At 36.5% G+C, this 27335-nt stretch overlaps 1 protein-coding gene across 1 annotated transcript in view; it reads left to right on the forward strand.

Moving 5' to 3' along the window:
* The window catches only part of si:ch73-242m19.1, a gene marked incomplete at its 3' end in the record, with an annotated part of 117145 nt that overhangs the window by 41434 nt on the left and 48376 nt on the right, over window positions 1–27335 (forward strand). The window contains exons 11-19 of the mRNA XM_039749762.1: window positions 2545–2646; window positions 5189–5347; window positions 5511–5620; window positions 5980–6115; window positions 6654–6857; window positions 11377–11569; window positions 14764–14882; window positions 16415–16615; window positions 26883–27004. Coding sequence (XP_039605696.1) covers window positions 2545–2646; window positions 5189–5347; window positions 5511–5620; window positions 5980–6115; window positions 6654–6857; window positions 11377–11569; window positions 14764–14882; window positions 16415–16615; window positions 26883–27004 — 1346 coding nt within the window. The remainder of the gene's footprint in view (window positions 1–2544; window positions 2647–5188; window positions 5348–5510; window positions 5621–5979; window positions 6116–6653; window positions 6858–11376; window positions 11570–14763; window positions 14883–16414; window positions 16616–26882; window positions 27005–27335) is intronic.

A 27335-nucleotide genomic window follows, 5' to 3' on the forward strand; every position in this document is an offset into this window, starting at 1 on the left:
GAATAAAACTCTTTTCACTAAGCTGCCACTCGATGTGCAGCTTGCTTCATATGGGGGGGTGGTTGTCATAACTACACCAACAATTGTCTCTGCAAGCAGAGAAGTGAGCAAGAAATTTATCTTTACCTAGAAAAAAATATTTCCAGGATTCTCTGATGAAATGTATTATTTTCAGTTTATCATTGTTGTCACAAGCATGCCACAAAAATGCAGAAGTCACATTTTTTTTAAATTGATACCTTTGGTACTTCAAAGTAGGACTTTGCTTTTATTCAATGTTAATTAGTATTGCCTAATTTTATTTTTATATTTTGTCTTTTTTCTTTCTTTATCCTATAAAGCACTTTGAGCTACTTCATTTGTATGAAAATATGCTATATTAAGAAATGTTCTTGTTGTTGTTCAAAATGAATGTACTTGGTAAGTTTTGAGGATTTTCTTAACAAAGGGACCCTGGTACCCATTAGCTACATAATAAACACAAGATTGGTCTAGTTAAGTTTTCAAATGTATAAAATATGCTTTACTTAATAATGCAGTTTCATGTGTCAAATTAATACACTGCTCACGAAAATTAAAGGAACACTTTAAAGAAACACATTAGATACATCAGATCTCAATATGAAGTTGGATATCTATACAAATAACGACAGGGCAATGTCTTAGGAACAAAAGGATGCCAAGTCTTTTAATGGAAATAAAAGTTTTCTGCCTACAGAGGGCTCAATTGTGTAAACACCCTAAAATCAGAGTGAAATGAAGATGTGGCAGGCTAGTCCATTTTTTCAAAAACTTAATTTCTGCTACTCAAAATACTTTTCAGTATCTTGTGTGGCCCCCACGAGCTTGTATGCATGCTTGACAATGTCGGGGCATCCTCCTAATGAGACGACGGATGGTGTCTTGTGGCATTTCCTCCCAGATCTGTATGAGGGCATCCCTGAGCTGTTGTACAGTCTGAGGAGCAACCTGGCAGCGCCTAATGGACCGAAACATAATGTCCCACAGATGTTCTATTGGGTTTAAGTCAGGGGATCATGAAGGCCATTCAATTGTTTCAATTCCTTCATCCTCCAGGTACTGCCTGCATACTCTTGCCACATGAGGCCGGGCATTGTCGTGCATTAGGAGGAAACCAGGACCTACTGCACCAGCGTAGGGTCTGACAATGGGTTCAAGGATTTCATCTCGATACCTTATGGCAGTCAGAGCACCATTTCCTACGCAGTAGATGTCTGTGCGTCCCTCCATGGATATGCCTCCCCAGACCATCACTGACCCACCACCAAACCTGTCATGTTGAAAGACGTTGCAGGCAGCATATCGTTCTCCTTGTCTTCTCCAGACTCTTTCACGTCTATCACAGCTGCTCAGGGTGAACCTGCTCTCGTCTGTAAAAAGTACAGGGCGCCAGTGGCGGACTTGCCAATTCTGGTGTTCTTGAGCAAATGCCAGTCAAGCTCCACGGTGCTGGGCAGTGAGCACAGGGCCCACTACAGGACGTCGGGCCCTCAGGCCATCTTCATGAAGTCTGTTCCTGATTGTTTGGGTAGAGACATTCACACCAGTGGCCCTCTGGAGGTCATTCTGTAGGGCACGAGCAGTGCTCAGCCTGTTCCGACTTGCACAAAGGAGCAGGTATCGGTCCTGCTGATGGGTTGAGGACCTTCTACGGCCCTGTCCAGCTCTCCGAGAATAACAGCCAGTCTCCTGAAATCTCCTCCATGTTCTGGAGATTGTGCTGGGAGACACATTAAACCTTCTTGCTGCAGCACGTGTGGATGTGCCATCCTGGAGAAGTTGGACAACCTGTGCAACTTCTGTAGGGTTAAGGAATCGCCTCATACTGCCAGTAGAGATAATTACACAAGCCAAAACTAGCACGAGTGGAAAACCAGCCAAAAAAGATCAAGAGGGAGAAACTTGAAATGACCTCCACATGTAAAACCAGTCCTGTTTTGAGGGTTTTCTAATTGTTGCCACTTTAGTGCACCTGTCGTTAAGTCCATGAACACCAATACAGCTGAAAGTGATTAACAGTGACCTCAGCTGCTTAACCAACCAGAAAATTATCAGACAGGTTTAATTGATTTCATGCCAGGCCCAATAAAAAAAGTGTTCCTTTAATTTTTGTGAGTAGTGTATATACCATGATTGAGAGGAAATAACTTTAACTTGAAAAATACCAAACATATCCTTTAAATATGATGGGATATTAATTGTTTAAAAATCTCAATATTGTTTGTGGAATCATGCTTCTTTAACTCAAGCAGCATTGCAAATATTACCAGTGTTTCAAATGAAGCAGACAATGAGGTTGTTTCCTTAAGTATCCATGAGGTATTCATTTGTATAATTATTTTAAGTAGCTGCATATTCATGTTTGAGCTGCTTCTTTGTACTACATATATGCTTTATTGTTTTGTATGCTTTATGTTTCTTTGTTTTTATATAATCATGCTTGATTAAAATAATGTTAAACTAGCATACACCTAGCTGCAGATCCAGACGACAACTGTTTTGATTTCTGTTTTTACAAATCAGATAACAGCCAAGCAGGATCCCTGGCAGCAAAAAAATATTACAAAATTAAAGCAACTGAAATCTGTAGATGAACTTTTGCAATTGCAAACCAGGTTTTTCAAGGTAAGATAACCTACTTATATATGCATTTTTGAATCTACAGCTGTCCTGAAACAACAGGCTGTGTCAGCTTTTATTTTCTATTGAGGCCATTAAACTGTCTTATTAGAACATAAATCTATAATTACAAAGAACAGTCATGACGATTTGGAAAAATTAATAGAAAAAATACCAAGCTTAAATGCTTTTAGTTCTTTTTTATGATCAGAATGTTTAGTATTCAAAGCAGGTGGTTGTAGATTATTTAAAAGAGAAGTAATAAAAAAAAGCCCCAGGGCTGCAAAAGTTCTGGCAGTTTTTCATATTTGAGCTGCATTTGTTTGACATATGCGTGTCACAGATTCACTGGCAACACCTTTAACCACCAGATCTGGAACTTTGCAAGTATTATTGTATAATACAGTATACATAATTCATGTTAAGAGCTTTGTTTTTTTGGTTTATAAACCTTAGTGGTCAAAAAACTATTTCAAAAGATAAGGTTGGTTAAATTTGAAAAGAGTAATTAGAACCCTAAAACAGTTACTCCTTTAAAAACCCTCAATCTCTTTTTTATATATTCATATATTATTTTTGTACTGCTTAAGTTATACACTTAATTTGTGAACTGTATAGTTGTTGTGTATGCTCAGCATTTAGTTGTTGTAGGTTGTTTGGTAAATTACCATTACAATTCCATCCATTTTCTAACTCAGTCAAATTCATGGACATTCATAGTGTATCTTGGCAGCATTAGGTATAAGGCAAGAGCCAACTGTGGATGGGTCACCAGGTCACGAGTGGACACACCTATTCACATTTCCTCATACAGGGCCATATTCAGAGCCAGCAATTGATCTGAAACTCTTCTCTGGGGTGCTGGAAAAACTCACACGTGAACTTTAGTAGAACTAACAAAATTCACATAGACAGGGAAACAATCAACTGCAGAACTCTATAGCTGTGAAACATCAATACTATTGAGTGTGCCACCATGCTAGCACATCCATGTCACTCTTTCCACTCCTCACCAATACTGTCATAGAGACGATGATCAAACTGTGCACTCTGCAGATGTGAGATGGGACAATAATTCATACTGGATTTTGGTAGGGTACTCTGATTTATTCTCACATTCCAAAGACTTGTGCATTTGGCTAGGTGTTAACTCTAAATTGGTACATTGTATGTGTGTGAGGAACAGAGAGAAAAAAAACAATAATTGATTGACTTTCATGAAAATGGATTGATAAATGGACAAAGCTTTGATGTATTGCAGCTCAGTGTACTATTTTGATATTACAGTAAAAACCTAAAGTATATTTCATTGAATAATGGGAATTACCATTTTTTCCTTACCTGTGGCGACGGCTGAGCATCCCATATGTAATATTTGTTCATGTTAAAGGAACAGGTCATTACTGTACAGACATTACACTGTATAGACTGCTTATGTTAAGGGGATTGCTGTAACCTTATCCAAATAAAATTTATCCCATATAAATGGCAACAGAAACCGATGGAAATTCTGGTCACTTGTTGGATCAAGCTTCTTAAGGGAACACCTCAGAGGCTATAGTCACTTTGTTAGGGACAAACAGTGAGCATTGGAGCCATTTCTTCCGATTTCACATAGACAGAGAATGGAGATATCTGGTGTTTCCAACAACTGTGTAAAATTTGCTTTTGTGCCTCTCCAGTATGATATTAATTGCCAGGGTGAAAAGGAACTCATCAGAGAAGAATCTGGGCCTGACAGTAAGAATGTGTTGGTGTTCTTTACAATAAGGGATGGCAAAGGAATCAATTATCTCAATTATTGTTTGTTCTGGTATTTTAGGTAGGCATGCAAAAGAGTTTGAGGCTTATACTGTTTGTGAGTATTGCATATGTGAAGTACAGAAGGCATTTTCCAACAACATCAATTTTATTTTTCCCTAGTTCTTTTCACAATAATAGAGGAGTACCAATAAGGAAAAGAATAACAACACCCAAAAAGTAAGATTCAGATATACACCACCATATGCATAACTTTTATCAATTAATAGAACCATATGTCAATCGTGTAAGATCGAACAAAAGTGAAAAACTGATGTATATAAAAAAAAATCCCTGTTGCCCCTCAACTCTTTAAATAAATCGTCTGGGACAAATAAGCCAGGTGGCTACCCAAAAAATGCATACGCATTTGTCTATATATCTCATATGTCTAGAATCAGACCACAATGACATTTTTTTCCGCAATTGTCATATTAGAGGTGATGCTTTACGAAAATTTGAATGACACCAAAGAGATCAAAAATATGAGTATGAAAATAAAGTATTAAGGTAGTCTGTTTTATTTTCTTTCACCAGCACTTGGTAATTTGATTTAATAAATGTGGATAAAAACATTTTTAAAAGCTGGCTTTTTCTTGTATACTATTGTCTTGGCTTTGCTAGAGGTCACTTACCTTACCTTACCTTTATTTCAAAAAGTAAAAGGAAAACATATACATGTTTGCTGAGTTAAGTTGCAACATGTCTTACTTTCCAACTGCATTTCTGTTTGTTTGCTTGGTGTAAGGTGTCTAATCCACAGAAAGTGATGGAGGCTTTGAGACAACATGCAGCTACTTTATTTGATCCAGTGCCTGTGCAGTCCCTGTCAGTGACATCACATCCTTCAGGACGACAAACCAATCAGATATGGAAAAAAATATACAACTCACCAGATCTGCATCAGGTACTTCATGCTAGGCATCAGTTAAAAACCTTTACTAGACAAGCCTGGTTGTCAGTTTAATTGACTGATTTTTTAAAAATAATATTTTTGTATATTAACGATCAGCAATTCTTGCTGAATTATTTTGTAAATCAATCAAAGCATACTGTGATTTTTAAAACAGGAACTCCAAAAGAAAGAAGATGGATTATCTGTAGATGTTAATGAACAAAGTGCAAGAAATGTCAAAGTGAACAAGCAGTCAGGTTCACAGAATAAAAAGAATGAGAATGGGTATAATACATTTTATTTTTCTTTAATATCTGCTTGTATCAAACTGGTTCAGGAAATTCTAAATTCATTTTAGGTGAGGTACTTTATTTTTGTTGGAAAAGCAAACTGAAAGCATTACCTGATCACAAAAAATCTTTACTTTGTTCAGGAATTTTTTTCTTTTTTTACATTTTAGATATCTCAATTTAAATGTCTGTTTAGGAATGTACTTTCTTATTTCATAAGCTTTTTTTTGATAATTTCACTATTATTACTTTAGAAGTATATTCCTATGTGTTAATTTTATAGTTATACATTATTGCAAAGAAGCATGAAACTTTAAACTGTGGTAACTTAATTTTCATTTATTTCCCTTTTAGCTATAGTTACATGGAAACACTGCAATTGCTGGGTTTAGATGAAGGAAAAGAAGAGATCAATAATGACCCTGTTTCAATGAGAGGAGCCTATTTGTCTTTGCTTTACCTGCGACACTTGCGAATTAGGGAATTACAGGTATGAACAAACCACAGTGATTTTTTGCAGGTACACAAACATTCTCATGGATTTTGATATGCAACTGGTTTGTCCACCTGGGCATACTTGAACCCACTTAATTAACATAGAGTCACAAAAGGTTGGAGTCAATCCTGAAAGAAAGCACAAGGCAAAATGCAGGCACCAACCTAGGACAGGGTGCCAGCCAAATGCAGGGCATACTCATGCACACATCATGCTCACTTATGAAACTACACATTTCTGAGATGTTAAAGGGAACCCAAGAGAAAACATGCAGTCACTTGGGTAATGTGTTAGCAGTGAAGTGGTCTAAGATTATAGATCCGTGAAGCAGCAGTGCCAACCAGTGTGCCATGATACTGTTCATAGTCAAGTGTGGACATGAAATTAGTTGGTTAATTAGTTTAGTCAAATTATGTTACTAGAAGCTTTATTGTATTAAGCATTAAGGTAAAAGTACAAGTTTTGTGTCATAATATTTAAAAACTAAAATAAAATTCTTACATTTTTGTCTAAAATTCTTTTATTTTTAAAGCGCTCATGTCTCAGCATTCTAAATTATTTCCGATCTGTTGAGAGAACCCTTACAATAAATAGTGTAGGTCTCAGACCTGATGGAATTGGCCTGACCAGAAACAAAGAAGATTCCAGATGGATAAATGCAGCAAAAGGTGGTAGTGGTGTTCCAGGGGGTTTAAGTTCTGAACAATATCTTCATTATTCACCTGTTGATTACAAGGTAAATTAGCACTGTTAATATTGAATTAAAGTAATTCTGACATATTAGAGGAATAATAATATATATTCTATACCAGCCTAACAGATGTTAAAAGAATGTTATTTGTGGTTTTATCCTTCTGGATATTAGGAGGAAATATCTGCCTTAGAGGCAGGTGGGGCACTGAACCCTCATCCCCCAGAAGATGGGACTGTTGTGCAAATATTTTAAAGATGTAGTAGACTTGCTTGCCCTAATGTAATAGATTTTTTAAAATCTCTAAAGTAAACTCAGCTTACATGTGTAGCCTAAATGTTTAATTCCACTTTGGGGCTTGAAGGCTTAAGCCCTTTTAGGATGCCTGTTAATTTGTTTGTGAACTTGAACATTTCACTTTAACTGTTGTCGTCATTATCATAAATTACATCAGCTGCTTATGTACAATACAATTTAGCACTTTTCCCATTAAACAAAATTGGTAATCAATATAAACTGTGTTTCAGAGTTGAGTATCTAATTTTGATGTTGGCATATGCTTTAATATTGTCCTTTGTTGGTTTTACTATATAACAATATGTTGATAGATCTTCTTTTTGTGATTTTTTTCACAGCATTATTCAGCTTACATTTTACCATCCCTATTTCTGGTAGCCTAATTATTATATTTTAATATTCAGTTTATGTCCCTCATTCCTTCATGAGAGGTTTACTGGAGGTTGTCTCCTTCCTTAGCCTTTCTCAGAAGATATTTCCAAGGGTAGCTCCATTGATCTTTTCTCTGCCACATTGTCTGCCTTTGCCTCAAACTGCTCACTTGGGGTCAGTGGCAAAAACATTGCTCTCTGGCAGCCACATACCCAGGAGAAAGTGTTTAACCAGAGGAGTGGGTCTCTTAGATGCAACTCCCTGTCTTTCTCTCTCTCTCTGTCAGTCACACACACACACACACACACACACGCACACACACACCTTTTATGGCTAGCTTCTTAGGATAGTTCCCCCTGCTGACAGTCCACAAAAACCTTTACAGTTTTTCTCAGGTCTGTGGGGTTCAACCAGAAGTTTCATGCTAAAATAGTCACTGCATTTTGTAATAATGATAAAAATAAATAATCTTCCATTTACTGTGTATTAACCTCTCTCTTATTTGTTGCTGCTTGTGGCAAATACATAGAAACAAACCCTTCCCTTTATTCACTTGCCTCAATAAATGTTTAACTCCTTTCTCCTGTGTGAGATGGCTTTTATAGCTAGAAGATGCACACCTCAATACTTGTTTTACTTCTCATATCTGCCTTTTTCCCCCATCTCTCTTTCTTGCTTTCACCAACCTCAAATCCCTTGTCATATTACCCTTTGAAGTATTTAAGCCCCTGTCTCTCAAAGCCCCTTAAAGCCATGTACCAGAATTACTTCTGGGTTGGGGGTCAGCTCCATAACTGCACCACTAGAGCCATCTCTAATTTGGAACAAAGAAAGCAGTCCTTGTGGTTCCTGCATTAGCTAATCACCTCATATCATTCTGCAATCCACAATCCCTCTTTGCACACACATAAACATATAGATGCATGGTTATATATCTTGCCGAAGGCCTTGCTCACCCCTTGAGATGGCCCTGCACACCAAGGAAACATCTATCTACATAAAAGAAAACAAAAATAAGAAAATCACTGCACCTCTTCCTGTTTTAGGCTTGCATCCCTGCTTGATGGCCTGGATTACCAACATCTCCATTTCTTAAATATCAACAAAGGACACTCCTTTCTAACTTCCTCTGTTTCTTTCTGTCTTTCTCTCAAGCACAGAAACATAGCCTCCCTTCCTTGCTCTACTGAGACTTCATCCCAACTCTCTGTCCAGCTTTAAACTCATTTTATCCATGTTAAGAGGCAGTCTTTAATTTCCTAGAATTACTTCTAGGGTTAGAGATGTCTTGCTTTTGCTGTAAGGACATCAGACTAGAATTTTCTTTGCTGACCCTTAGTGTCACTGTAACCCTGATGCACGTGTCTCATCTAAACAGATAGGTCTTTCTGGGAGACTCAGTGCTCTCCAAGAAGTTAAACAGTAACATGGTCTCACTTTTTATTGTTAGTAACTAGTGAACAAATGAAAGAGTACTACCTTTATGCCAGTCCTCCTTGCCTCACAATTAAGGAGGCAGCATGACCTTAATTTTTCTTGCTATAGACCATGTAGTTCCATCTTTCAACTAAGAAGTAATGTGGTCTCTTGTTATCTGTTCATGGAATGTCCTTATCCACACTCCCATCCACAAGGTAGTGGATCAGGCACATAGCCTTTGTTTTGTTACCTTTCCTGTTAACCTCCTAGATGATACATTCATCTATCCTTCTCTCTATTTTGTCTGCCTAAGCGACCTAGAAAATACCTAGCAAATTCTATGAAAGGAAAATTTCACATACTCCAAAAAAAGTATTTTTCTAGATAAGTCAGATGATTCTATTGTTATACGATGTATACACAGTGTTGCAGTATACAGTGGCACAAAATAATGTTCCCCAACATCATGGTGCAACATGTACATAAATAGTACATATATAACATAACATTGGGCCAGTTAAGGACATTAAAGAATTATGTAAATAAATAAAATTATACTATACAATATTCTACTAAACCATACTATACTAATAGACAAATGAATAGAAAAAAGTTAAAGAAATAAATAATTTAGTGATATCAATAGCTGTTAACAGAGACATGAGTAGTAATAAATGTCATGTATATAGAAAGACTACTAGGAAGATATCTGGGGATGGATGGGGTGCAGCACAGTGTTCAGCGTCCAGACAGCCAAGGAGTGGAATCTGTTGCAGAACTTGGCAAAGTAGTTCAAATGTCCATCAAACCTCCACTGGGAGGCATCCAGGAGACATCTGTGTCAGATGCCTGAACCACCTCAATTGACTCCTTTTCAATGCGGAGGGGCAGCGATTCTAGTCTAAGCCTCTCCTGAATGCCTGCGCTTCTCACCCTATCTCTAAGGGAGAGCTCAGCCACCCTGTGGAGAAAGCTCATTGCTTGCACTTGCACTGTCATTCTTTTCAGTAATTACCCAGAGCTAATGGCCATAGGTGAGGGTAGGGACGTAGATAGATGGGTAGATTGGTATAGCGACTGCATACAGTAACTGCACTTGCTGCCCAATCCGTCTGTCGATCTCACTGTTCCTTTTACCCTCACTTGTGAACAGGTACTTAAACTCCTCCACTTGAGGTAGTAACTTACCTTCCTCTTGGAGGGTACAGTCCACCTTCTTCCTGCTGCTACTGCTATAGTACTAGTACTGTACCTGTCAGATGGAAGTGGGCCTTCACAATTGTGTAGGCTTTGCAAATACAATGCTGAATAAACATGTCTTTAATGGTGGGTAGAGAAGTCCCAATGTTCTTTTCTGCTGTATACACTATTGTAGTATGATGTTGCAGCAGGAGATGCTGCTGATCCCAAACCAGACAGTGATGCAGCTGGTCCGAACACTCTTAATAGTGCCCCTGTAAAATATGATTAGAATGTAGGGAGGTAGACTTCTCAGTTACCCAACGAAATGGAGATGTTGCTATGCCTTCTTGGTTATGGAGATGGTATTAATGGTCATGGCAAGGTCTGTTGTCAAGTGCACACTAAGGAATTTGGTGCTCCTGACCAATTCCATCATGGGCCTCTTAATGTGCAGTGGAATATGGACAGTATGAATGAGCCTTCCTGAAGTTAACAGCTATCTTATTCATCTTCTCAGTGTTAAGAGACAGATTGTTAAATTTGCACCAGTCCGCCAGTTGTCATATTTCCTTTTTGTAAGCCAATTCATATTCATTGTTGTTGAGACCCCCCACCGTTTTGTCATCATCAAACTTACTGATGGTGTTAGAGGTGTATGCAGCTGTGCAACTGTTAAGTCAGCAGGTTGAACAGAAGTGGACTAAATACGTAGCCCTAGAGTGGGGCTAGTGCTCCGCATGATGGTGCTGGAGATGGTGTCTGGGGTCTCTCTGTCAGGAAGTTTAGGATTCAGCTGCATAGGGAAGTGCTGTAGCCAGAGAGACTCAGCTTTCTTATGAACTTTTGTGGGATAATGGTCTTGAATGCTGAACTGAAGTCTATGAACCACATTCTAGCAGTTCAGTGTCCAGTTGGGACATGACAAAATGGAGAGTGGAAGACATGGCATCCTCTGTGGAATAGTTTGAGCAATACACAAACTGCATTGAAAAAAAGTGAAATTCAAGTAAGTTGAATTTGTGATGAACATTTTAACACTATGTTAAATTATTGAGGCACGTTTACTATACATATTTTTGCACAACAGTGCCACCATCTGTAAGACAGGAGAAGTAGTGCTCCACTTGCCCAGAATACAAATATGCTTCTGTTGTTATCAACTCTTGTTTAAGTGTTTTCATATACTTAACTCCTCATATTGCATATTTAGATATGTCACAGAGATGCTAATATGTTAGTGAATATGACCTCTCATGTTTCTTATCTAAATGTACTTACTCTGTTTGGATGGAAGGTCCACTGTGCTGAATTTATGGAGTTTTCTGATATTGAAAACCATGATGACTTCTATACCTCTGAAGGTGGTGATACCCATATACAGGATCAGAATGGAATGTACATCATATATGATGTTGCTCTAAAAGATATGAAGGATTTGGAAGAGATACTTATCATCGTTGCATCTCAGTTCATTCGGAGAGACAAAGGTAATGGTATTCATATCTAAGGATGTATATGGCACCCTTACCTCTCCGATGTACTTGACTACACAGCTGGTAACAATGCTGGTTAAGGCAGGTGTGCAGATACCAACAGGCTGTATGTGGATGTTATTCAGAAAAAGACAGTGACATAAAGAATAGGAAAAAGTTAAAGATGTAATTTTTAAATGGCTTTAAATTGGTTCTATATTAAGGGGAAATTTAACTTTATAACCTTTGTATTGAAAATAAAATGCCTTGGGAGATTCATAATTCCTTGACATTTCCTTTTCATCTTATAAGCATGACTAAGCATATTAATATTTTCCTATGGGAAAAAATAACCCAATTCTCATTCCAGTTTAATTTAATTTCAGGCAAATCTACAGGTTTGCCCTCCGCAATCAAGATAAGTTTGAAGAAAAAAAAGATTTGTATATTAATAATAATAAATAAAATACATTTTACAAGTTGGATGGTTGGGAGACTAAGTCAGTGAGGAAAGATTGCGTTGGTTTGGACATGTGCAGAGGAGAGATGCTGGGTATATTGGGAGAAGGATGCTAAGGATAGAGCTGCCAGGCAAGAGGAAAAGAGGAAGGCCTAAGAGAAGGTTTATGGATGTGGTGAGAGAGGACATGCAGGTGATGGGTGTGACAGAACAAGATGCAGAGGACAGGAAGATATGGAAGAAGATGATCCACTGTGGCAACCCCTAAAGGGAGCAGCCAGAAGAAGAAGAAGACGCCTTTCTTAACACTCAAGGTCACCTTACAATGAAATTAAATATCAGTAATAACATATAAAGGACGATAAAATTAAATAGCAATAAGGTACAGAGGTAGTAACAAACTTCAAAGATAACAGACAGTAACAGTGTTAAATTCATAATTGGTGTGCCAGTTTGAAGAGAGTTTGAAGAGTTTTGAGGGCAGTTTTAAAATATGTTATTGAGTCTAGCTGACAGATATGAGAGGGAAGAGAAATTCAGAGTTGAGGGGCACTATGAGAGAATGCTTGAGCTCCCAAAGAACAAAGTTTGATGTGTGGTACAGAAAGTAGAGCTGCAGATGAGGATCTGAGTGAGCAAGAGGGAGTTTAAGTCTGTAGGAGATCAGTAAGATATGGAGGAGCAAGGTTGTGGAGAGCTTTAAATGTTAAGAACAGTATTGTATTTGGTAGTAAACAGAGAGCCAGTGAAGTTGGGAGAGAACAGGTGTACGTAATATGTTCAATGGATTTAGAAAAGGTTATTATCCTAGCAGCAGAATTTTGAATAAGTTGTAAGTGATGAATACGTTTTTGTGGGATGCCAGATAGAATAACATTACAGTAATCTATATGTGAAGTGACTAGGGCATTAACCAATACCAGCACTGTGTTGTTTAAGAACAGGACAAAGTCTAGAAATGGTTCGGAGAAGGAAGAAGGCAGTCTGAGAAACATTACCTATATGGAACGAAAAAAAAAGGGTACTGTCTAGAATGACACCCATGCTCTTAACCTGGGAAGTGGTGTTTGTTTTAATGTTGTAAATTAAAATGGAAGAATGGTTAACCTTAACCAGTGTAGATTTAGAACCAATGAGGAGCACCTCAGTTTTATTACTATTTAATTGGAGAAAATTGTGAGTCATCCATGACATTTTATCTTGGAGACATGCCATAAAAGTATTTGGTGGGAAAACAGAAATGTACAGTATTTAGTGGACGAATAAAGCTGTGTGTCATCAGCAATGAAACAATGAAATTTAATACCATGGTGTTAAAAGATATTAACTATTGGAAAGATGTAAATGAGAAAAAGAAGCTGCTCCAAAACAGGACCCTGCGGAACTCCCTGAGTAACGAATGCATTCTCAGGTTTAAAGCCCTTTACTTAAACAAATTGCTACCTATCAGTGAAGAAGAAAACCATTGGACTACAAGGCCATAGACTCCAAAACTAGCTAGTCATTTCAAAAGTATCTGATGCAGAGCTGAGGTGAAGTGAAGAAGGTGAAGTGCAAGAATTGATAAAAGTCCCATGTCAGCTGCCCGGAGAAGATCAATTGTGATTTTGACCAGGGCAGTTTCTTTGCTGTGTTTAGGATGAAAACCAGATTGAAACTGTTCAAAAAGGTTATTTTTTGAAAGATGGGAGGCAACTATCTTTTCGAGAACTTTAGATATGAATGGAACATTTGAAATAGGCCAATAATTGTTAAGTAAATAAATTTTATATTACCCTGAACAAATTAGTCATTCTATTTTTATAATTCCCTTCATTTGGAATCAAAACATTATAGCAGAACACAACTTAATCAAAGAAATGAGAATAACACAGTAGGTAGAAGAGTATTTTTAAAAAGAGCCCATAAAACTCAGCATTCAAACCCCAAGAAAGAAAGATGCTCATTCTTATTCAAGAAATGACTGCAGGCCTAAATTTATGATTGAATCCACTGTATATTCTTGCCCTTTCATATTTTACTATTCATGAATTCATCAACATGAACTTCCTTACATATAATGAAATCCAACTTCATGTCCTGAACTAGTAAATTTGTGGGAAAGAAATATTGCATCACAATCGCTGTTTGTGTAAAAGCAGATAAATATTTCAGTGAAAATACTAACGGTATCAGCTTCCAGGAACTATTCTGAAATTGGTCTTGAACACTCTAAAACAACACATTTTCTGATAAACCTAATTTTATATGAACAATCAGATCTACATCCGTTTTTGTGAATGTGTCCCCGCCTTCTTTTGTTTCTTTGGCACATCATGTGTATTGTATTCCACAAATATATTTCAAGCATGTAAACCTGTCTTTCTCGTTTGTGCTGGAATGACATCTCATGCTGCTTGGTATATGTGCTACCAGGCAAAGGGCTGAAGTGAGATTGTACTTTATAGGATCCATTAAGCAAACTTGCATTCATTAGTGGGTATTTGCAGTTAATTAATTTCAATTATATAATTAAATGTAAAGATTGTTTATTTTTCTGCAACAAGTGTTTTTTCTTATACTATTTTGAGAAAAAAACGATGTTTTCTTTACATTTGTGAGCAATAATATTTTATTAAATGTCCTTTGCTTTAAACTCTCACATACAAATCTCTATTTTCTAAGCACCTCTGTACAGGACTAGACATTCATATGATGGAAAACAATAATGTTCAATATATTTTTTAAATCTAATTTGTGTATACCACAGGAGATAAAGAATCTGCTCGCCCTGATCTAGAAGCTTGGGCTCAGGTTGATATAGATCGATTTGCTGTTATTCTGGATCTGTGGTCCTGTGAACTTGCCTTTTTGAAAAATAAACAGCAGGTATGTATTTTTTCTGTAAGATCTATATAGATTGTAATGGCAGCTTTAGCTTCAGCTTTAGCACACTTTGGAAAAAGCAGATTTTCAATCTGACCTCATATTTGAGATCTGTATTCAAATGCGTTTTTGTGCTTTTTTTTTTTTTTTTTTTTTTACATTTTTCTGAGAAGTACTTATATATTTTTGCAAACTAGAAATGTGCAAGCAAGTTTGAACCTTGAAACATTTCTCTATGCCAATGAATGTAATATGTAAAAGAAATACAAAAATACTCCCACTGTATACACTGAAACAGAATTGTTTCCAAAAATTTTATTTCAGGTGGAGTTATAGTAATTTACTGAATATTTATGAAAAGTGACAATAAATAATGTATTGTGTTAAAAAATTATTTAATAATGAGAAACATCTTCACCTGAGATATTCTATGAACATTGTAAGAGACACAGCATTATTTCTCATTGCACTGTAAATCACAAAGCAATTCACTGGACAATCTCTAGTGTTGCTTTTAATCTTACAACCCTGCCAATGGTTTAATGTTTATATTATATTTAAATGTTTATATCTAAAACATTATTGAAGACATTTTTATTTAATTACAACTGTCTATAAAAGTAAAATTTCACAACTTTCTGGTAATGTATATACAGTATAATATGCCTATATTTCTTTTGTATGTTCAGCATGTAAACAAACAAATCCAACTCAGGCTGATATTGTTTATATCTAAAAGACTATAAAAGTTATTGTTTTTATTAAAACTGTCCATAAAGGTTTCATGACCTTTCTCCCCTGCCCTATTCATGGGCAGAAAGTGGCAGTTTTTGGCCCTTATGCTTCACTTAACTTTAAGCTGCTCTCGATTGTGCTGCAGAAAATGGCAAAAAAAGAAAAGAAGTCATAAGAGTGATTAAAAAGTGAAATTCTGATTGGTAAGAAGAAGACTATTACGTATGAATGCACATACTTTTGAGCCGGTGGACCTGTAACTGGAATTCTATTGACGTATTCACACAACATTCTACCATACCTTCTAGGGACTAGCACTTTCACTTGACCTCTAATAATAATGTGGTTTTAGTATTTTATTAAACTTTGTTTTATTTAATGTACATATTTGTTAAATTATGAAATAATTGCCTAACTCTTAGCAAATACTGTTAGTGAGCTGCAGAGCAACTAATCTCATGCAGCATTAAATGTAATGAAGTGCGCTCACAAACATTTGTCTTATAATGCACTACACTTTTCAATTATTATTTCAAATTAGAAATTCACTATTATGTTTTGAAATAAAAGTGGTTGTCATCTTCCATTCCATGCCTTAATGGTATGCTAAATAAACTGTATCCCATACATATTTTTTTGAAAACAGTATTTGTTTAGTTACTACTGCACAAATCAACAGTACTGCAAATAATTCACAGTCAACAACTACTTTATTAACCAAGGAAGAATACCATTCATAAGTTTACTGTATTGTACATTGAGCAAACAGTATATATTAATATAATAATGATCAATTTCAGCTTGTTGATTGCTATTTTGAAGCCTATCAGCATGTGTTCGATCCAGAAGAACAATTTACTTTGGCACAGATTATAACTGACATCATGCACAAGAGACCCAGATTTGATTTCAACTCTGGTTACTTTGTTGCAACTTATGAGGCTGAATGTGAATGTCTGCAATATCAAGAGCAGCTGATTCAGGAAATCCTCTCGAAGCAGGTGAGAATCTGTTAATTTTGTTTATTGATTTTAATTAGTAGCTTTAACTATTTAATTATACTGTGTTTTTGGAGAGATTTAAGAAAAATGCGTGGTTCCAGATCTGTGAAAGTAATTGTATTCTGTCAATTTTCAATCCATAACTTTGTCATTTGCAGAAATGAATCCTGATTGAAGTGCCATTAAATCATGGTGTCAGTCATACACACAAACATTCACTTATAGCAGAGTAATTTAAAGTGACCTTTTAAGCTAAACTGTGTGTCTTTGGAATGCAGAAGAGAAACTAGGGAACCTTGAGGCAAACAAAGCAGATGCAGGTAGAACAAGCCAATCCCACACAAACAGTTTAATGGGCCAGGATAAAAAGCAGGGCCTTGGAGCTATAAAGCAGTAGCATTTGCCACTGAGCCAAAAAATGCAACATAATATTATTCGATTCATTCTGCAGTGCCATCTTACCTGTACGACTGTTATTAAACTTAATAATTTGTGAGATTGACGAACAGATTGGAGTGGCGCCTGCTGTTCTACAGCCGCTGTACTGGTGTGTGGTGGTAAATTGGGAGCTGAATATATGTAAATTGGGGATGTAAACATGTGACTTCCACACAGACAACAGCTGGACATGAGATTTAAACCCAGGTCTGTAGGACAGATGGAAGAAATAAAAAAAAATCATAAAGTAACTTTCAACTACATTTGTTTTTAGATCTAGTCAACAAAGAAAGACAGAGGGTGTTATCATTTAAATATACTTTAGCTGCACTACTTTTTATGATCATCTCTTGAAAAGCAATCTGCAAAATTGAATAATTTAGTATTACCCTTATATATACATTCTAAAAACTGAAGGGGTTGTTCTTGAGTCATCGCTGCATCCAATATTAAAGGAAGTCAAAAGTGTAAAAACAAGACAAGCTTTAGGAGAAAAGAAGGACAACAGGATAGAGAGAATGCATATCATCTATGCATAAGGTGCTCAATTACTAACAAATGCCATGGAAAATCCACTTGCCCCCAGCTGCTTTGCACAGTATTCTCTGCTCCCTTTCCTTGGGTCACAATAAACATGCTCTGCACACCATGGCCTTTCTTCCTCTCAAGCCCTTGCCAATCACTCATATCCTAAATCCAAGTTTATTTTTCTATAGCCAAGAGGAGCTCTTAAGCCCAGACTAATGATTAATTCTGGGTAGATCCTTATAAGTACTTTCATGGCCCCATTTGTCATGTAGAAGCCTTGACCATACAAAAGAACACATGGAGTTCACACAGGTTGTCCTTCCAGTGAGTTATGGGAGCCCTGATACACTGTATTGGGTCTGCACTCTGTCCTCTGTTGACTTGGAGTGACTCTAACTTACTAACAGGAATTCCCTTACTGCCATTCCATAATTTACCCAAATACTTGTCTAGCCTCTATATTAGTCTGTCACTCTATCAACTATGTGTTTTCTATTATAATTCACATATTTTCTGATCCACCAATCTAATGGAGAGCTGCAAACTATCCTGGCGACCTCTGGCACATGGCAAAAAGCATCTTTTTTAGAACTCTTTATAAAAATGCAATTTGAATGTCATTGCTTCTGTTTTATAGGCAGGTAAAATGAAATGTCATCCTGTTTTCCTTCAGCTTACAGCTAGGTTGTCTTTTCTAAAATGATGTAATTTAGATTCAGAGTATGATGTCCTTATTTGAAGAGTCTTAGATAAATGAGAGTAAAACAATAACTAAATGATTACCCCGTTGAAAGACATAAAACTAGTTGCTTTGGCTAAATGCACTGTCTTTCTGAGCGAAGAGCTTTAATGAAAACTTGTTATGCTATTGCAAGTAACATCTTCTGAACCTTCAGGTTTTTCACAGCAGTGTATGTGAACTGACAATCTATGTTAGGGTAAAAAACATGTTCTTATTAAAAAATATTCTTATCTGCTTGAACTTATTAAGCATGTGTAGCATGTTTTAAGAGCTTCTGCACCTTGAGTCGAGGGAACAAGAACCCAACCATGAATCAGAATGTAGCAGGCCTGCGGTGGCATGGGGATACAGGTTCATTTCCCCATTGAGGACAAAACTTTATTTTTTTCTTTTTTATCATATAAAAGTGTGTTAAAAATAACAAAAAAACACAACTTTGTATACCACAGACATATGTTGATGCTAAACACCCTAAACCACACAGGTACTTATACTAAACATTATACATATCCATCCATCCATTTTCTAACCCGCTGAATCCGAATACAGGGTCACGGGGGTCTGCTGGAGCCAATCCCAGCCAACACAGGGCACAAGGCAGGAACCAATCCTGGGCAGGGTGCCAACCCACCGCAGACATTATACATATTCAGTACGAAACAGATGTCTGTACAAGTTACATGACAACTCAGAGCTATACAAGCAATAACTTGTGTTGCTTCATTTAAAAAAAGATAAAATAAAATTTAATGGCTAAATTTTGTAGGCACCAATGTGAAACATATGATTTTTTACCTTGTCTCAAATGGTAAAAGGCAATGTGCTTCAGAAAATAGTATTCAGAAAATGTATTAGCCTTATTTTTACTGTACAAATGCATTTTTCTTTGATGACTTAGTATTAAACATGTATTACCACTTCCACACCGCAAAGCACATAGGTACAAATGGTAAATATAGGTTCATATTTAATATTACAAAATTTGTTAAATAAAAATTTAAAAAAGAGAATTAAATGATAAAAAGTGTTTAAATATTTCTCTGCTCTTAGACTCTAATTCCAAAAAACTCAGAGATGAAAGACATCTTCTTTTCTTTCATGCAGAAAATATCATCCTTAAATAATTTAAAACATTTTTTCCTTAATAAAAAATCTCCTTCAGTATATTTGTCATTACGTCATGCCACTCCATGTAGTGTTCCATGATGCACACTTAGCTGCAGAAGTCTCTCTTGAATAAGACTTATTTTCCAGTCAGAACTCAATCAGATCCACAAATGCAAAGTGTTTCTTATTAACTCAACACGGGCTTAGGCAATTTACAATTACGTAAACACTCAATATTTACATTGAGCAGTCTGCAGAACTATCATTAATAACATCTATTATAGCTCAAAATGCACAGAGGAGAATGCAATATGTACAGAATGAGTAACAAGAAATAATACTCGATCAATAGTAACAAAAAAAAGAAATCCATGCTCTATTCACAAAAACAAGAGGGGCTAGGTGGCAGTTTCTAGTAGACCTATGCGTAAGTACATTTTGTTTCTGAATTACAGTGATCCCTCGCTATATCGCGCTTCGACTTTCATGGCTTCACTCTATCGCAGATTTTAAATGTAAGCATATCTAAATATATATATCATGGATTTTTTGCTGGTTCGCGGATTTCTGCGGACAATGGGTCTTTTAATTTATGGTACATACTTCTTCAGTTGCTTTGCCCAGTTGATTTCGTACAAGGGATGCTATTGCAAGATGACTGAGAAGCTATCCAATCAAAGCACGTATTACATATTAAATACAACTCCTCAATGATATACGATATACTTCCCGTGCGGTGCTTTGCATACTTGAAAACCCAACCAGCACCTATTAATTATTGATTGTTTGCTTGTCTCTGTCTTTCTCTCTCTCTGACATTCTGTGCTCCTGACAGAGGGGGTGTGAGCAGAGGGGGTGTTCGCACACTGGCCTAGAGGATACGGACGCTCCTCTAAAAAATGCTGAAAGACTACCTTCACATTGCTGCCTTCCTTGTAGCTGCTTTGTCCGGCGGTGCCTCGCATACTTAAAAGCCCAAACAGCCCTATTGATTTTTGATTGTTTGCTTTTCTCTCTCTCTGTCTCTCTGACATTCTCTGCTCCTGAGGCACACTCCTTTGAAGAGGAAGATATGTTTGCATTCTTTTAATTGTGAGACGGAACTGTCATCTCTGTCTTGTCATGGAGCACAGTTTAAACATTTGACTAAAGGGTGTTATTTCATGTCTAGAGGGCTCTAATAATGTTAGAAAATGTATTTAGAAGGTCGTAAACAGGTTTTCTATGCTGTAACTGCAAAAATATTTGATTTATAAATAAAGACTCCTACTTTGCGGAAATTCATTTATTGTGGCAAAGTCTGGAACGGATTAACCGCGATAAATGAGGGTTGACTGTAGTGCCTTGCATAATTCAATGTTAATAGTTTTATTTAAAATTTAAACAGTTTCATTTGCATTGTCCAGTTTGATTGAAAATCTGCTAATTTCAAACACATAACTATTATGTATTCAGTAGCAATGTAATGCACATTTGAAAGCTAGTGAAAATTAAACAAAAAGAAAACTGGTGCTTCTGCTCCTGGAGTAATGGCTAACTGCAAAATACAACTTGCCATACAAATCTATATAATTTAAAAGGACTTATCTGCGCATCGATGCTACAGAATGATTTGTTTTTTTACATAGTCAGACTCTACAGTGCTTGGTGGTGCCATTAATTGTTTGCACAAATGCAGTCTACTACTCATAAAATGTTTAGGAAGTCTAAATAATAGGTCAGGTCATGTTGGAGAGCATATACAGCTTGTTGCTGCACCCACCACACAACGAAACAGCTCAGGATCCTGGTTGGCAACCGCCCAAGCAGACATGCAGTCCAATCCCACCCTCTGGAAATGACCATCTATCTGCTACAGCCAGGTGTTATGTGGGTGTCCTCTTGGCCTGGTCCAGCTGCTCTGGTCCTCAATAATGAGGATCCTGTAAGCCGGATCACCCTTGGATGTAATGTTAGGTAATGTTAAACATTTCTTCAAGTGAAATACAGTAAAAAGTGATAAATTAATGTCTTCTGTCTTGACCTGTTCCTTTATCACAATGTTAAGACGCTTTCTAGCTATTAATCACAAGGTGGCCTAATCAAATTTAATGTTCAGCAATTTTTTGAATATCGTCACAAGCATATAAAGGAATTAATTATAAAATTATTGAATTGCTGATCTTTGTAAACATATCTTATGAAAGAAGAGAGAGAGGTTAAGAGCACGCACTAATACAGCGCATTGCCGCACCCACCATAAAACCAAACCAACTTAGGATCCCAGATTAGGACCAGAGTGCAGCCATGCAATGGGTGACACCTCAGCATCACACTAGTTCAGATGGAGTGGAATAGTGTAAGGTTTTTTATGGTGGCTGGTTGGAGGGCCTACATGCAGGGCTGGATGCAGATTAATGTCATACCCAGGACGGAGCAATTGCAGGTTAAGGGCCTTGCTCAAGGGCTCTAAATGAAGTAGAATTACTTTTGGTGTTTGCGGGTTTCGAACTGGCAACCTTCCGATTGCCAGTGCAAATCCCTAACCTCACAGCCACCACTCCACCTATGAAAGAAGAATACAGAAAAAAGCCAAGGTGCATGTCTATCACCATTAACTAAAACACAATGACAAAGGAAAGGCACACTGTATATTCAAGATGACTGTATTATAGTTTACTTCCTTTAGCAATGTTGGTTACACATTACTTATTGGTAGATTTAATTTATTTTGCAGAACATTTAAACAAGCTAACACTTAAAAAGTACAAAAGCAAAATCTTCCGACCAATTTACACAATGAAGAGCATGAAGTTTATTGTAGTCAATACTTTCAGAAAATTTTTGATGAGAACACACTTTTCTCAATATCCATACTATACCATTTTCTAAGCCCTGAGCACTGTTGCAAGGGACTAGAGCTTATAGAGGCAAACATAGGGTACAAGGTTTGAACAGCCCCCTGGACAGTGCACCAGTCCATCACAGAGTGAACACGCTCATGCCAATTTAGTGTGGCCACTCCACCCAACCTGCATGTCTTTAGACTGTGGAAGGAAACTGGAGCACTCAGAGGAAACCCATGTAAATCCAGGACCAGAACCCTGGTTTGCTTCACTTCTCCCAATAAGTATTAGATGAATGGAAGAATAATCTGAACATCAAGGCATTTTCAGAGAAAGCAATAAAATCAGGCCACATGATCTTTAAAAAATTGTCATCATTCCATTTGTAACAGACAGATCCAAAGAACCAAAGAATATTTATGTTTTGTACATTTTGATTGTTTTATAATGTAGTCACAGACCACAGAAGATATACTACTTATCAATTACAGATGATAGTAATTAAATTTGTAATGCACACATAGTAGACCAGTAAAGTAAATAAAAGAAATAAGTGCCTTTTTCCACTGTGCCAGAAATCCATGCTATTATAGTTCTTCTGCCAACAATTGCTTGGTTTTCTATTACCTTCTCATCACAACTTGGCTCCATAAACATTTGCCTGCCCTGGTCCAATAATATATGCATAGCCAGTGCTGTTACCAGCAGTCTGAACAAACTGACTTCTTATTTTAGCAACAAAGCCATTAGTGTCAATTTACACATTAAATATTTTGGTCTGTATATTTCATTTACACAGAAATATTGCAAAAATATAAATGTTCTTACCTTGTTGTTTTTACAATTGCCTTACACTATAATTATTCACTGTCAAGAAGCAATCAATTAAGTGTCATTACGATTGTGATGATTACCATTTGACATTGTCACAGCACCTCATGAGATAACTATTTGTATCCATTTTACACTTTCTGTGATTATGACCTGCTAATGAGCACAAGACGACAACATACCATACTTTTTTTTCTCCCAATGACATGACATGTGATCTGCTAATGGTGTATTCACTTTCAGCCCATTTCACTGGAAATCATTTTTTCACTACCTTTGTAACACCCTTTGCAACTCCATCCTTACACTCAGATTTTACCATCAGTAATTCAGCCAGTCATAGCTGAAACCTAGAACAGATCTGAGCTGCTGATATACACTATATAATCACTACTAATTTTAATAATTTACAGGAAGGTCATATTTAAGGTCAGTGATACTGAAACGTACAAGAAATGCAGGCATAAGCTAAGCAAATCAATTGAATTTGCTGCAAATCATTATAAGTATTATCTAGAGTCTGAACATTGCAACAACCATGATGCACATGACATGTAGCAGGGCCTACAGAGGTGTATCAAATACAAATAGGTCCAGTACAAATCATTGGCATTTTCTTTCTCATGTGAACTTCTGATTTCTGTGCCTACTTTGACCATGTTAGTAGATTTTTCACCTTGAGTTCCTGCACCACCATTCGATTCAGCCTTTTCTCTTTCTTTGTGTATGAAGTAAGGGGGATTTTGACAAAACATCTTTGAAACAGCTGGTGGGGTGTCAGGGTTCAGTTCAAAAACCTGTAGTATCCACTTAGCTGTTTTACCACAGAAATATTTAGTGCATCACTTGGGGATTTTTTTCTGTTAGTTTTGTATTTTGTGGTTCCTGCCTATTATAAGGTGATAACAAATATCACAGTGTTAAAGAAAACAAAAGTGCACTTTCTTATCAATTATTGCAATATAAATCTTTGAGAGAATGCTAGTGAAACATCATAATATAATATTCCAAAAGTCAACAGTGCCATTTTTCTTCAGAGGTATTAATCTTTGTTCACCCGCCAGGTACATAGTGCAGACAATTCTCACTGGTTGTATAACATCCTAATATGTCACCTGTTCAATACAGGGCTGCAAAGTACAGTACAGTCATATTGCTTCTATCTCAGTCCTTTTAAGTGATACAGTGTCATTATACCATTAGATTCAGGAACAGCTTTTACCCACATGTTACAAAGTTACTTAACAGCAACTCCTGCTGAAAACTACATGCAGGTAAGTGTTATATATAGTATAATCTATACTAATAAAAGGCAAAGCCCTCACTGACTGACTGACTGACTGACTGACTGACTGACTGACTGACTGACTGACTCACTCACTCACTCACTCACTCATCACTAATTCTCCAAGTTCCCGTGTAGGTAGAAGGCTGAAATTTGGCAGGCTCATTCCTTACAGCTTCCTTACAAAATTTGGGCAGGTTTCATTTCGAAATTCTACGCGTAATGTCATAACTGGAAGGTATTTTTCTCCATTTACTGTAATGGAGTTGAGCTCGAAAGCCGTGGGATGCGGAGTTTAGTGTTATATCATTACACTTCCCACGTAATCACGTGAACTGACTGTCAACGCAGTGCGTAGAAAACCAGGAAGACCTCCAAAAAATGCTGAAGAAAACATGCATTATACAATTGAGAAGGCAGCGAAACAATAAGAAGCGAGCGAGTGACATATACAACCATATTCATGAGTGCTGCTACTTCGGAAACAAAGCAAGGTGTAAACCTAAAGTTTAAATTAAGTTCATAGACAGGCTGCCGCTGGCGTTTGTCATACCCACGGGTAATGCGGGATACAAGTTTAATGAGAGGATGCAGGATATAAACGAGAGTTTTGATCACTTTGTAACTAAGTTAAAATTGCACATGAAGGGCTGTGCTTATGCAAATTCCGAGAGACTGTGTTTGTGGGGGATTAACAGTTAAGGCGGGTGGGGGAGTCACGTCATCATCTCCCCTCCCATTCACCTCATTTCGCTCTGAGCTGAGCTCCGCAGCTACCGCACGCAGTGTTACGGAAGCGACTTTGTGACGCTGCCACCAAATACTCACAGAAAAATTCACAAGTTAATACACACGCTGTCTCTACAGTTTCTCCACGCTGAATCCTCCAGGCACTACTTACAAAAGGTTACATTGACAATCGTGTTACATTATTTTTAAAATGTTTCCTTTTCTTAGCACAAACACAGCTGAGAAGCTTCGATGCATATGCTCCATAATGCGTTAAAAAATCACGCATTTAATCACACTTTGCAATACTAGCAAAGGGGAACTTCTGTCAATGCATGATTTCAAGGTACACGGATTGCATTGATCAGCGCTTCCCGATTCATTTTACCCTCGCACACCCTTGGTTTGAGAAGAAGTATGAAAAAATATGAGGTTAACACAGAAAAACAGATCACCAATCGAAGCTTTATGAATAATCGATTCGCCATCAATAATTGTTTTGGTAAAGCCATAATCAGTGTAATCCTCCTTCCATTTTATAATTTTTCTGCCACTAGCCATGATTAAATGAACGGTAAAAAAGTAAGAGCGAAGCAAGGGTGACTTATTCAGGCAGGCAGGCGACAGCTCAATAGCTCGAATTTGGATATAAGTAGGTTCTATTTAGTTGCCAGAAATATCTTTGTTAGGAATGGAAGTTGAATGTAGTCTTTAAATTTCTATGGTAAAGAAAAAGTTATGCAATGATGACTAAATTTAACTATATAAAGTCATTCCTGAATATATAAAGTCAAAACTTTAATATATAAAGTCAGCGCTGGAATATATAAAGTCAAAACTTGAATATATAAAGTAATTCCCAAACATATAAAGTCAAAACCTGAGTATATAAAGACGGCGTTGGAATATTTCTGAATATATAAAGTAAGCGCTGGAATATATAAAGTCAAAACTTAAATATATAAAATCAGCGTCGGAATATATAAAGTCATATTTTTGACTTTATGTATACCGACGCTGACTTTATATATTCAAGTTTTGACTTTATATATTCGGGAGTGACTTTATATATTCAGGTTTTGACTTTATATATTCTGACATCGACTTTATATATTCACAAAATCAATGTATTTGCCTGTTTGGCACCCCATAGTATATGTGTGTGTGTATATATGTACACATGTATGTATGTATATACTTTCAAGTTAAGTGACTGTTTTTAAGAAGTACTTATATTAAAAAAAAAAGATTATTTAAATGAATAAATATTCTTCAATGCTTTGTTTAGTTTTCATTTTGGATTTCTGATTGACTTGTGATAATGACTTATTTTATGTACTTTATAAATGACTACTTCATCTTCATTCATTCCAGTATTGGGGTCATTTGTAGTACAGTGGCAACTATTTTAAGTAGCAGTAGAAATATAAATACCTCATTCCTTATACTTAAGAGTCTGTTTAAGTTCAGTTCTTCTTTTCTCTGCGTCTTTCATTAAATTTTTGGTTTCTTGATGTTTAGTTGTCCATACTGATCTTAGGTTTTGTTTTTTCTTGCGGTTTCAGTTAAGAAAATGCCATGTGTGCATTCCTATGTGACAGAGTATATGTAGAGAATTTTCTTTAAAACTAAACCTGAAATAATTCTAACAGATCAAATCATTATTTATTGTCTCAAAAAATGCAGATTTACAGTTGCCAATTACAGACACACTTTATATTAAGTATTGAAAAATGTATCCCTGTCATTGTTTAAATTAAGAGGTATGTTTATTTTTGACAGATTGATGAACAGCGACAGTACCTCCAAAAAATATGGAGAGATGGTCAAAAATGCAGTGTTTATGAATTTGGCTTACCACCTAATTTTGTCCCAAAACAACCAATTTCTGTAAATAATAGTTGGTAAGTTGACTATGAAATTTCTAATAATTTATTTTAAATTTGACATATCATGAGTTTATTTTGCCTCAGCTCCCCATATAGGCTCCACTCTGCATCATGAACACAGCATAACCACACTACACATTAGGAAGGAACTGGAACTCATTAATTTCAAACAGATTAGAAACAGCTCAGGAATAGTATAGCAGCTTTAGTTGTGTAAAACATTTACATGGAAACTAATCATCGATGCAAGACATGGGTTTTTAGTCACCTCTGTTCACATACTAAAACTGAAATTGATTACAAATTTAAAAAATCAGATCTTAATTGATGAGCAAACGTTCAGTGT

Source organism: Polypterus senegalus, chromosome 3, assembly GCF_016835505.1.
Source record: "Polypterus senegalus isolate Bchr_013 chromosome 3, ASM1683550v1, whole genome shotgun sequence".
NCBI classification, from domain to species: domain Eukaryota; kingdom Metazoa; phylum Chordata; class Cladistia; order Polypteriformes; family Polypteridae; genus Polypterus; species Polypterus senegalus.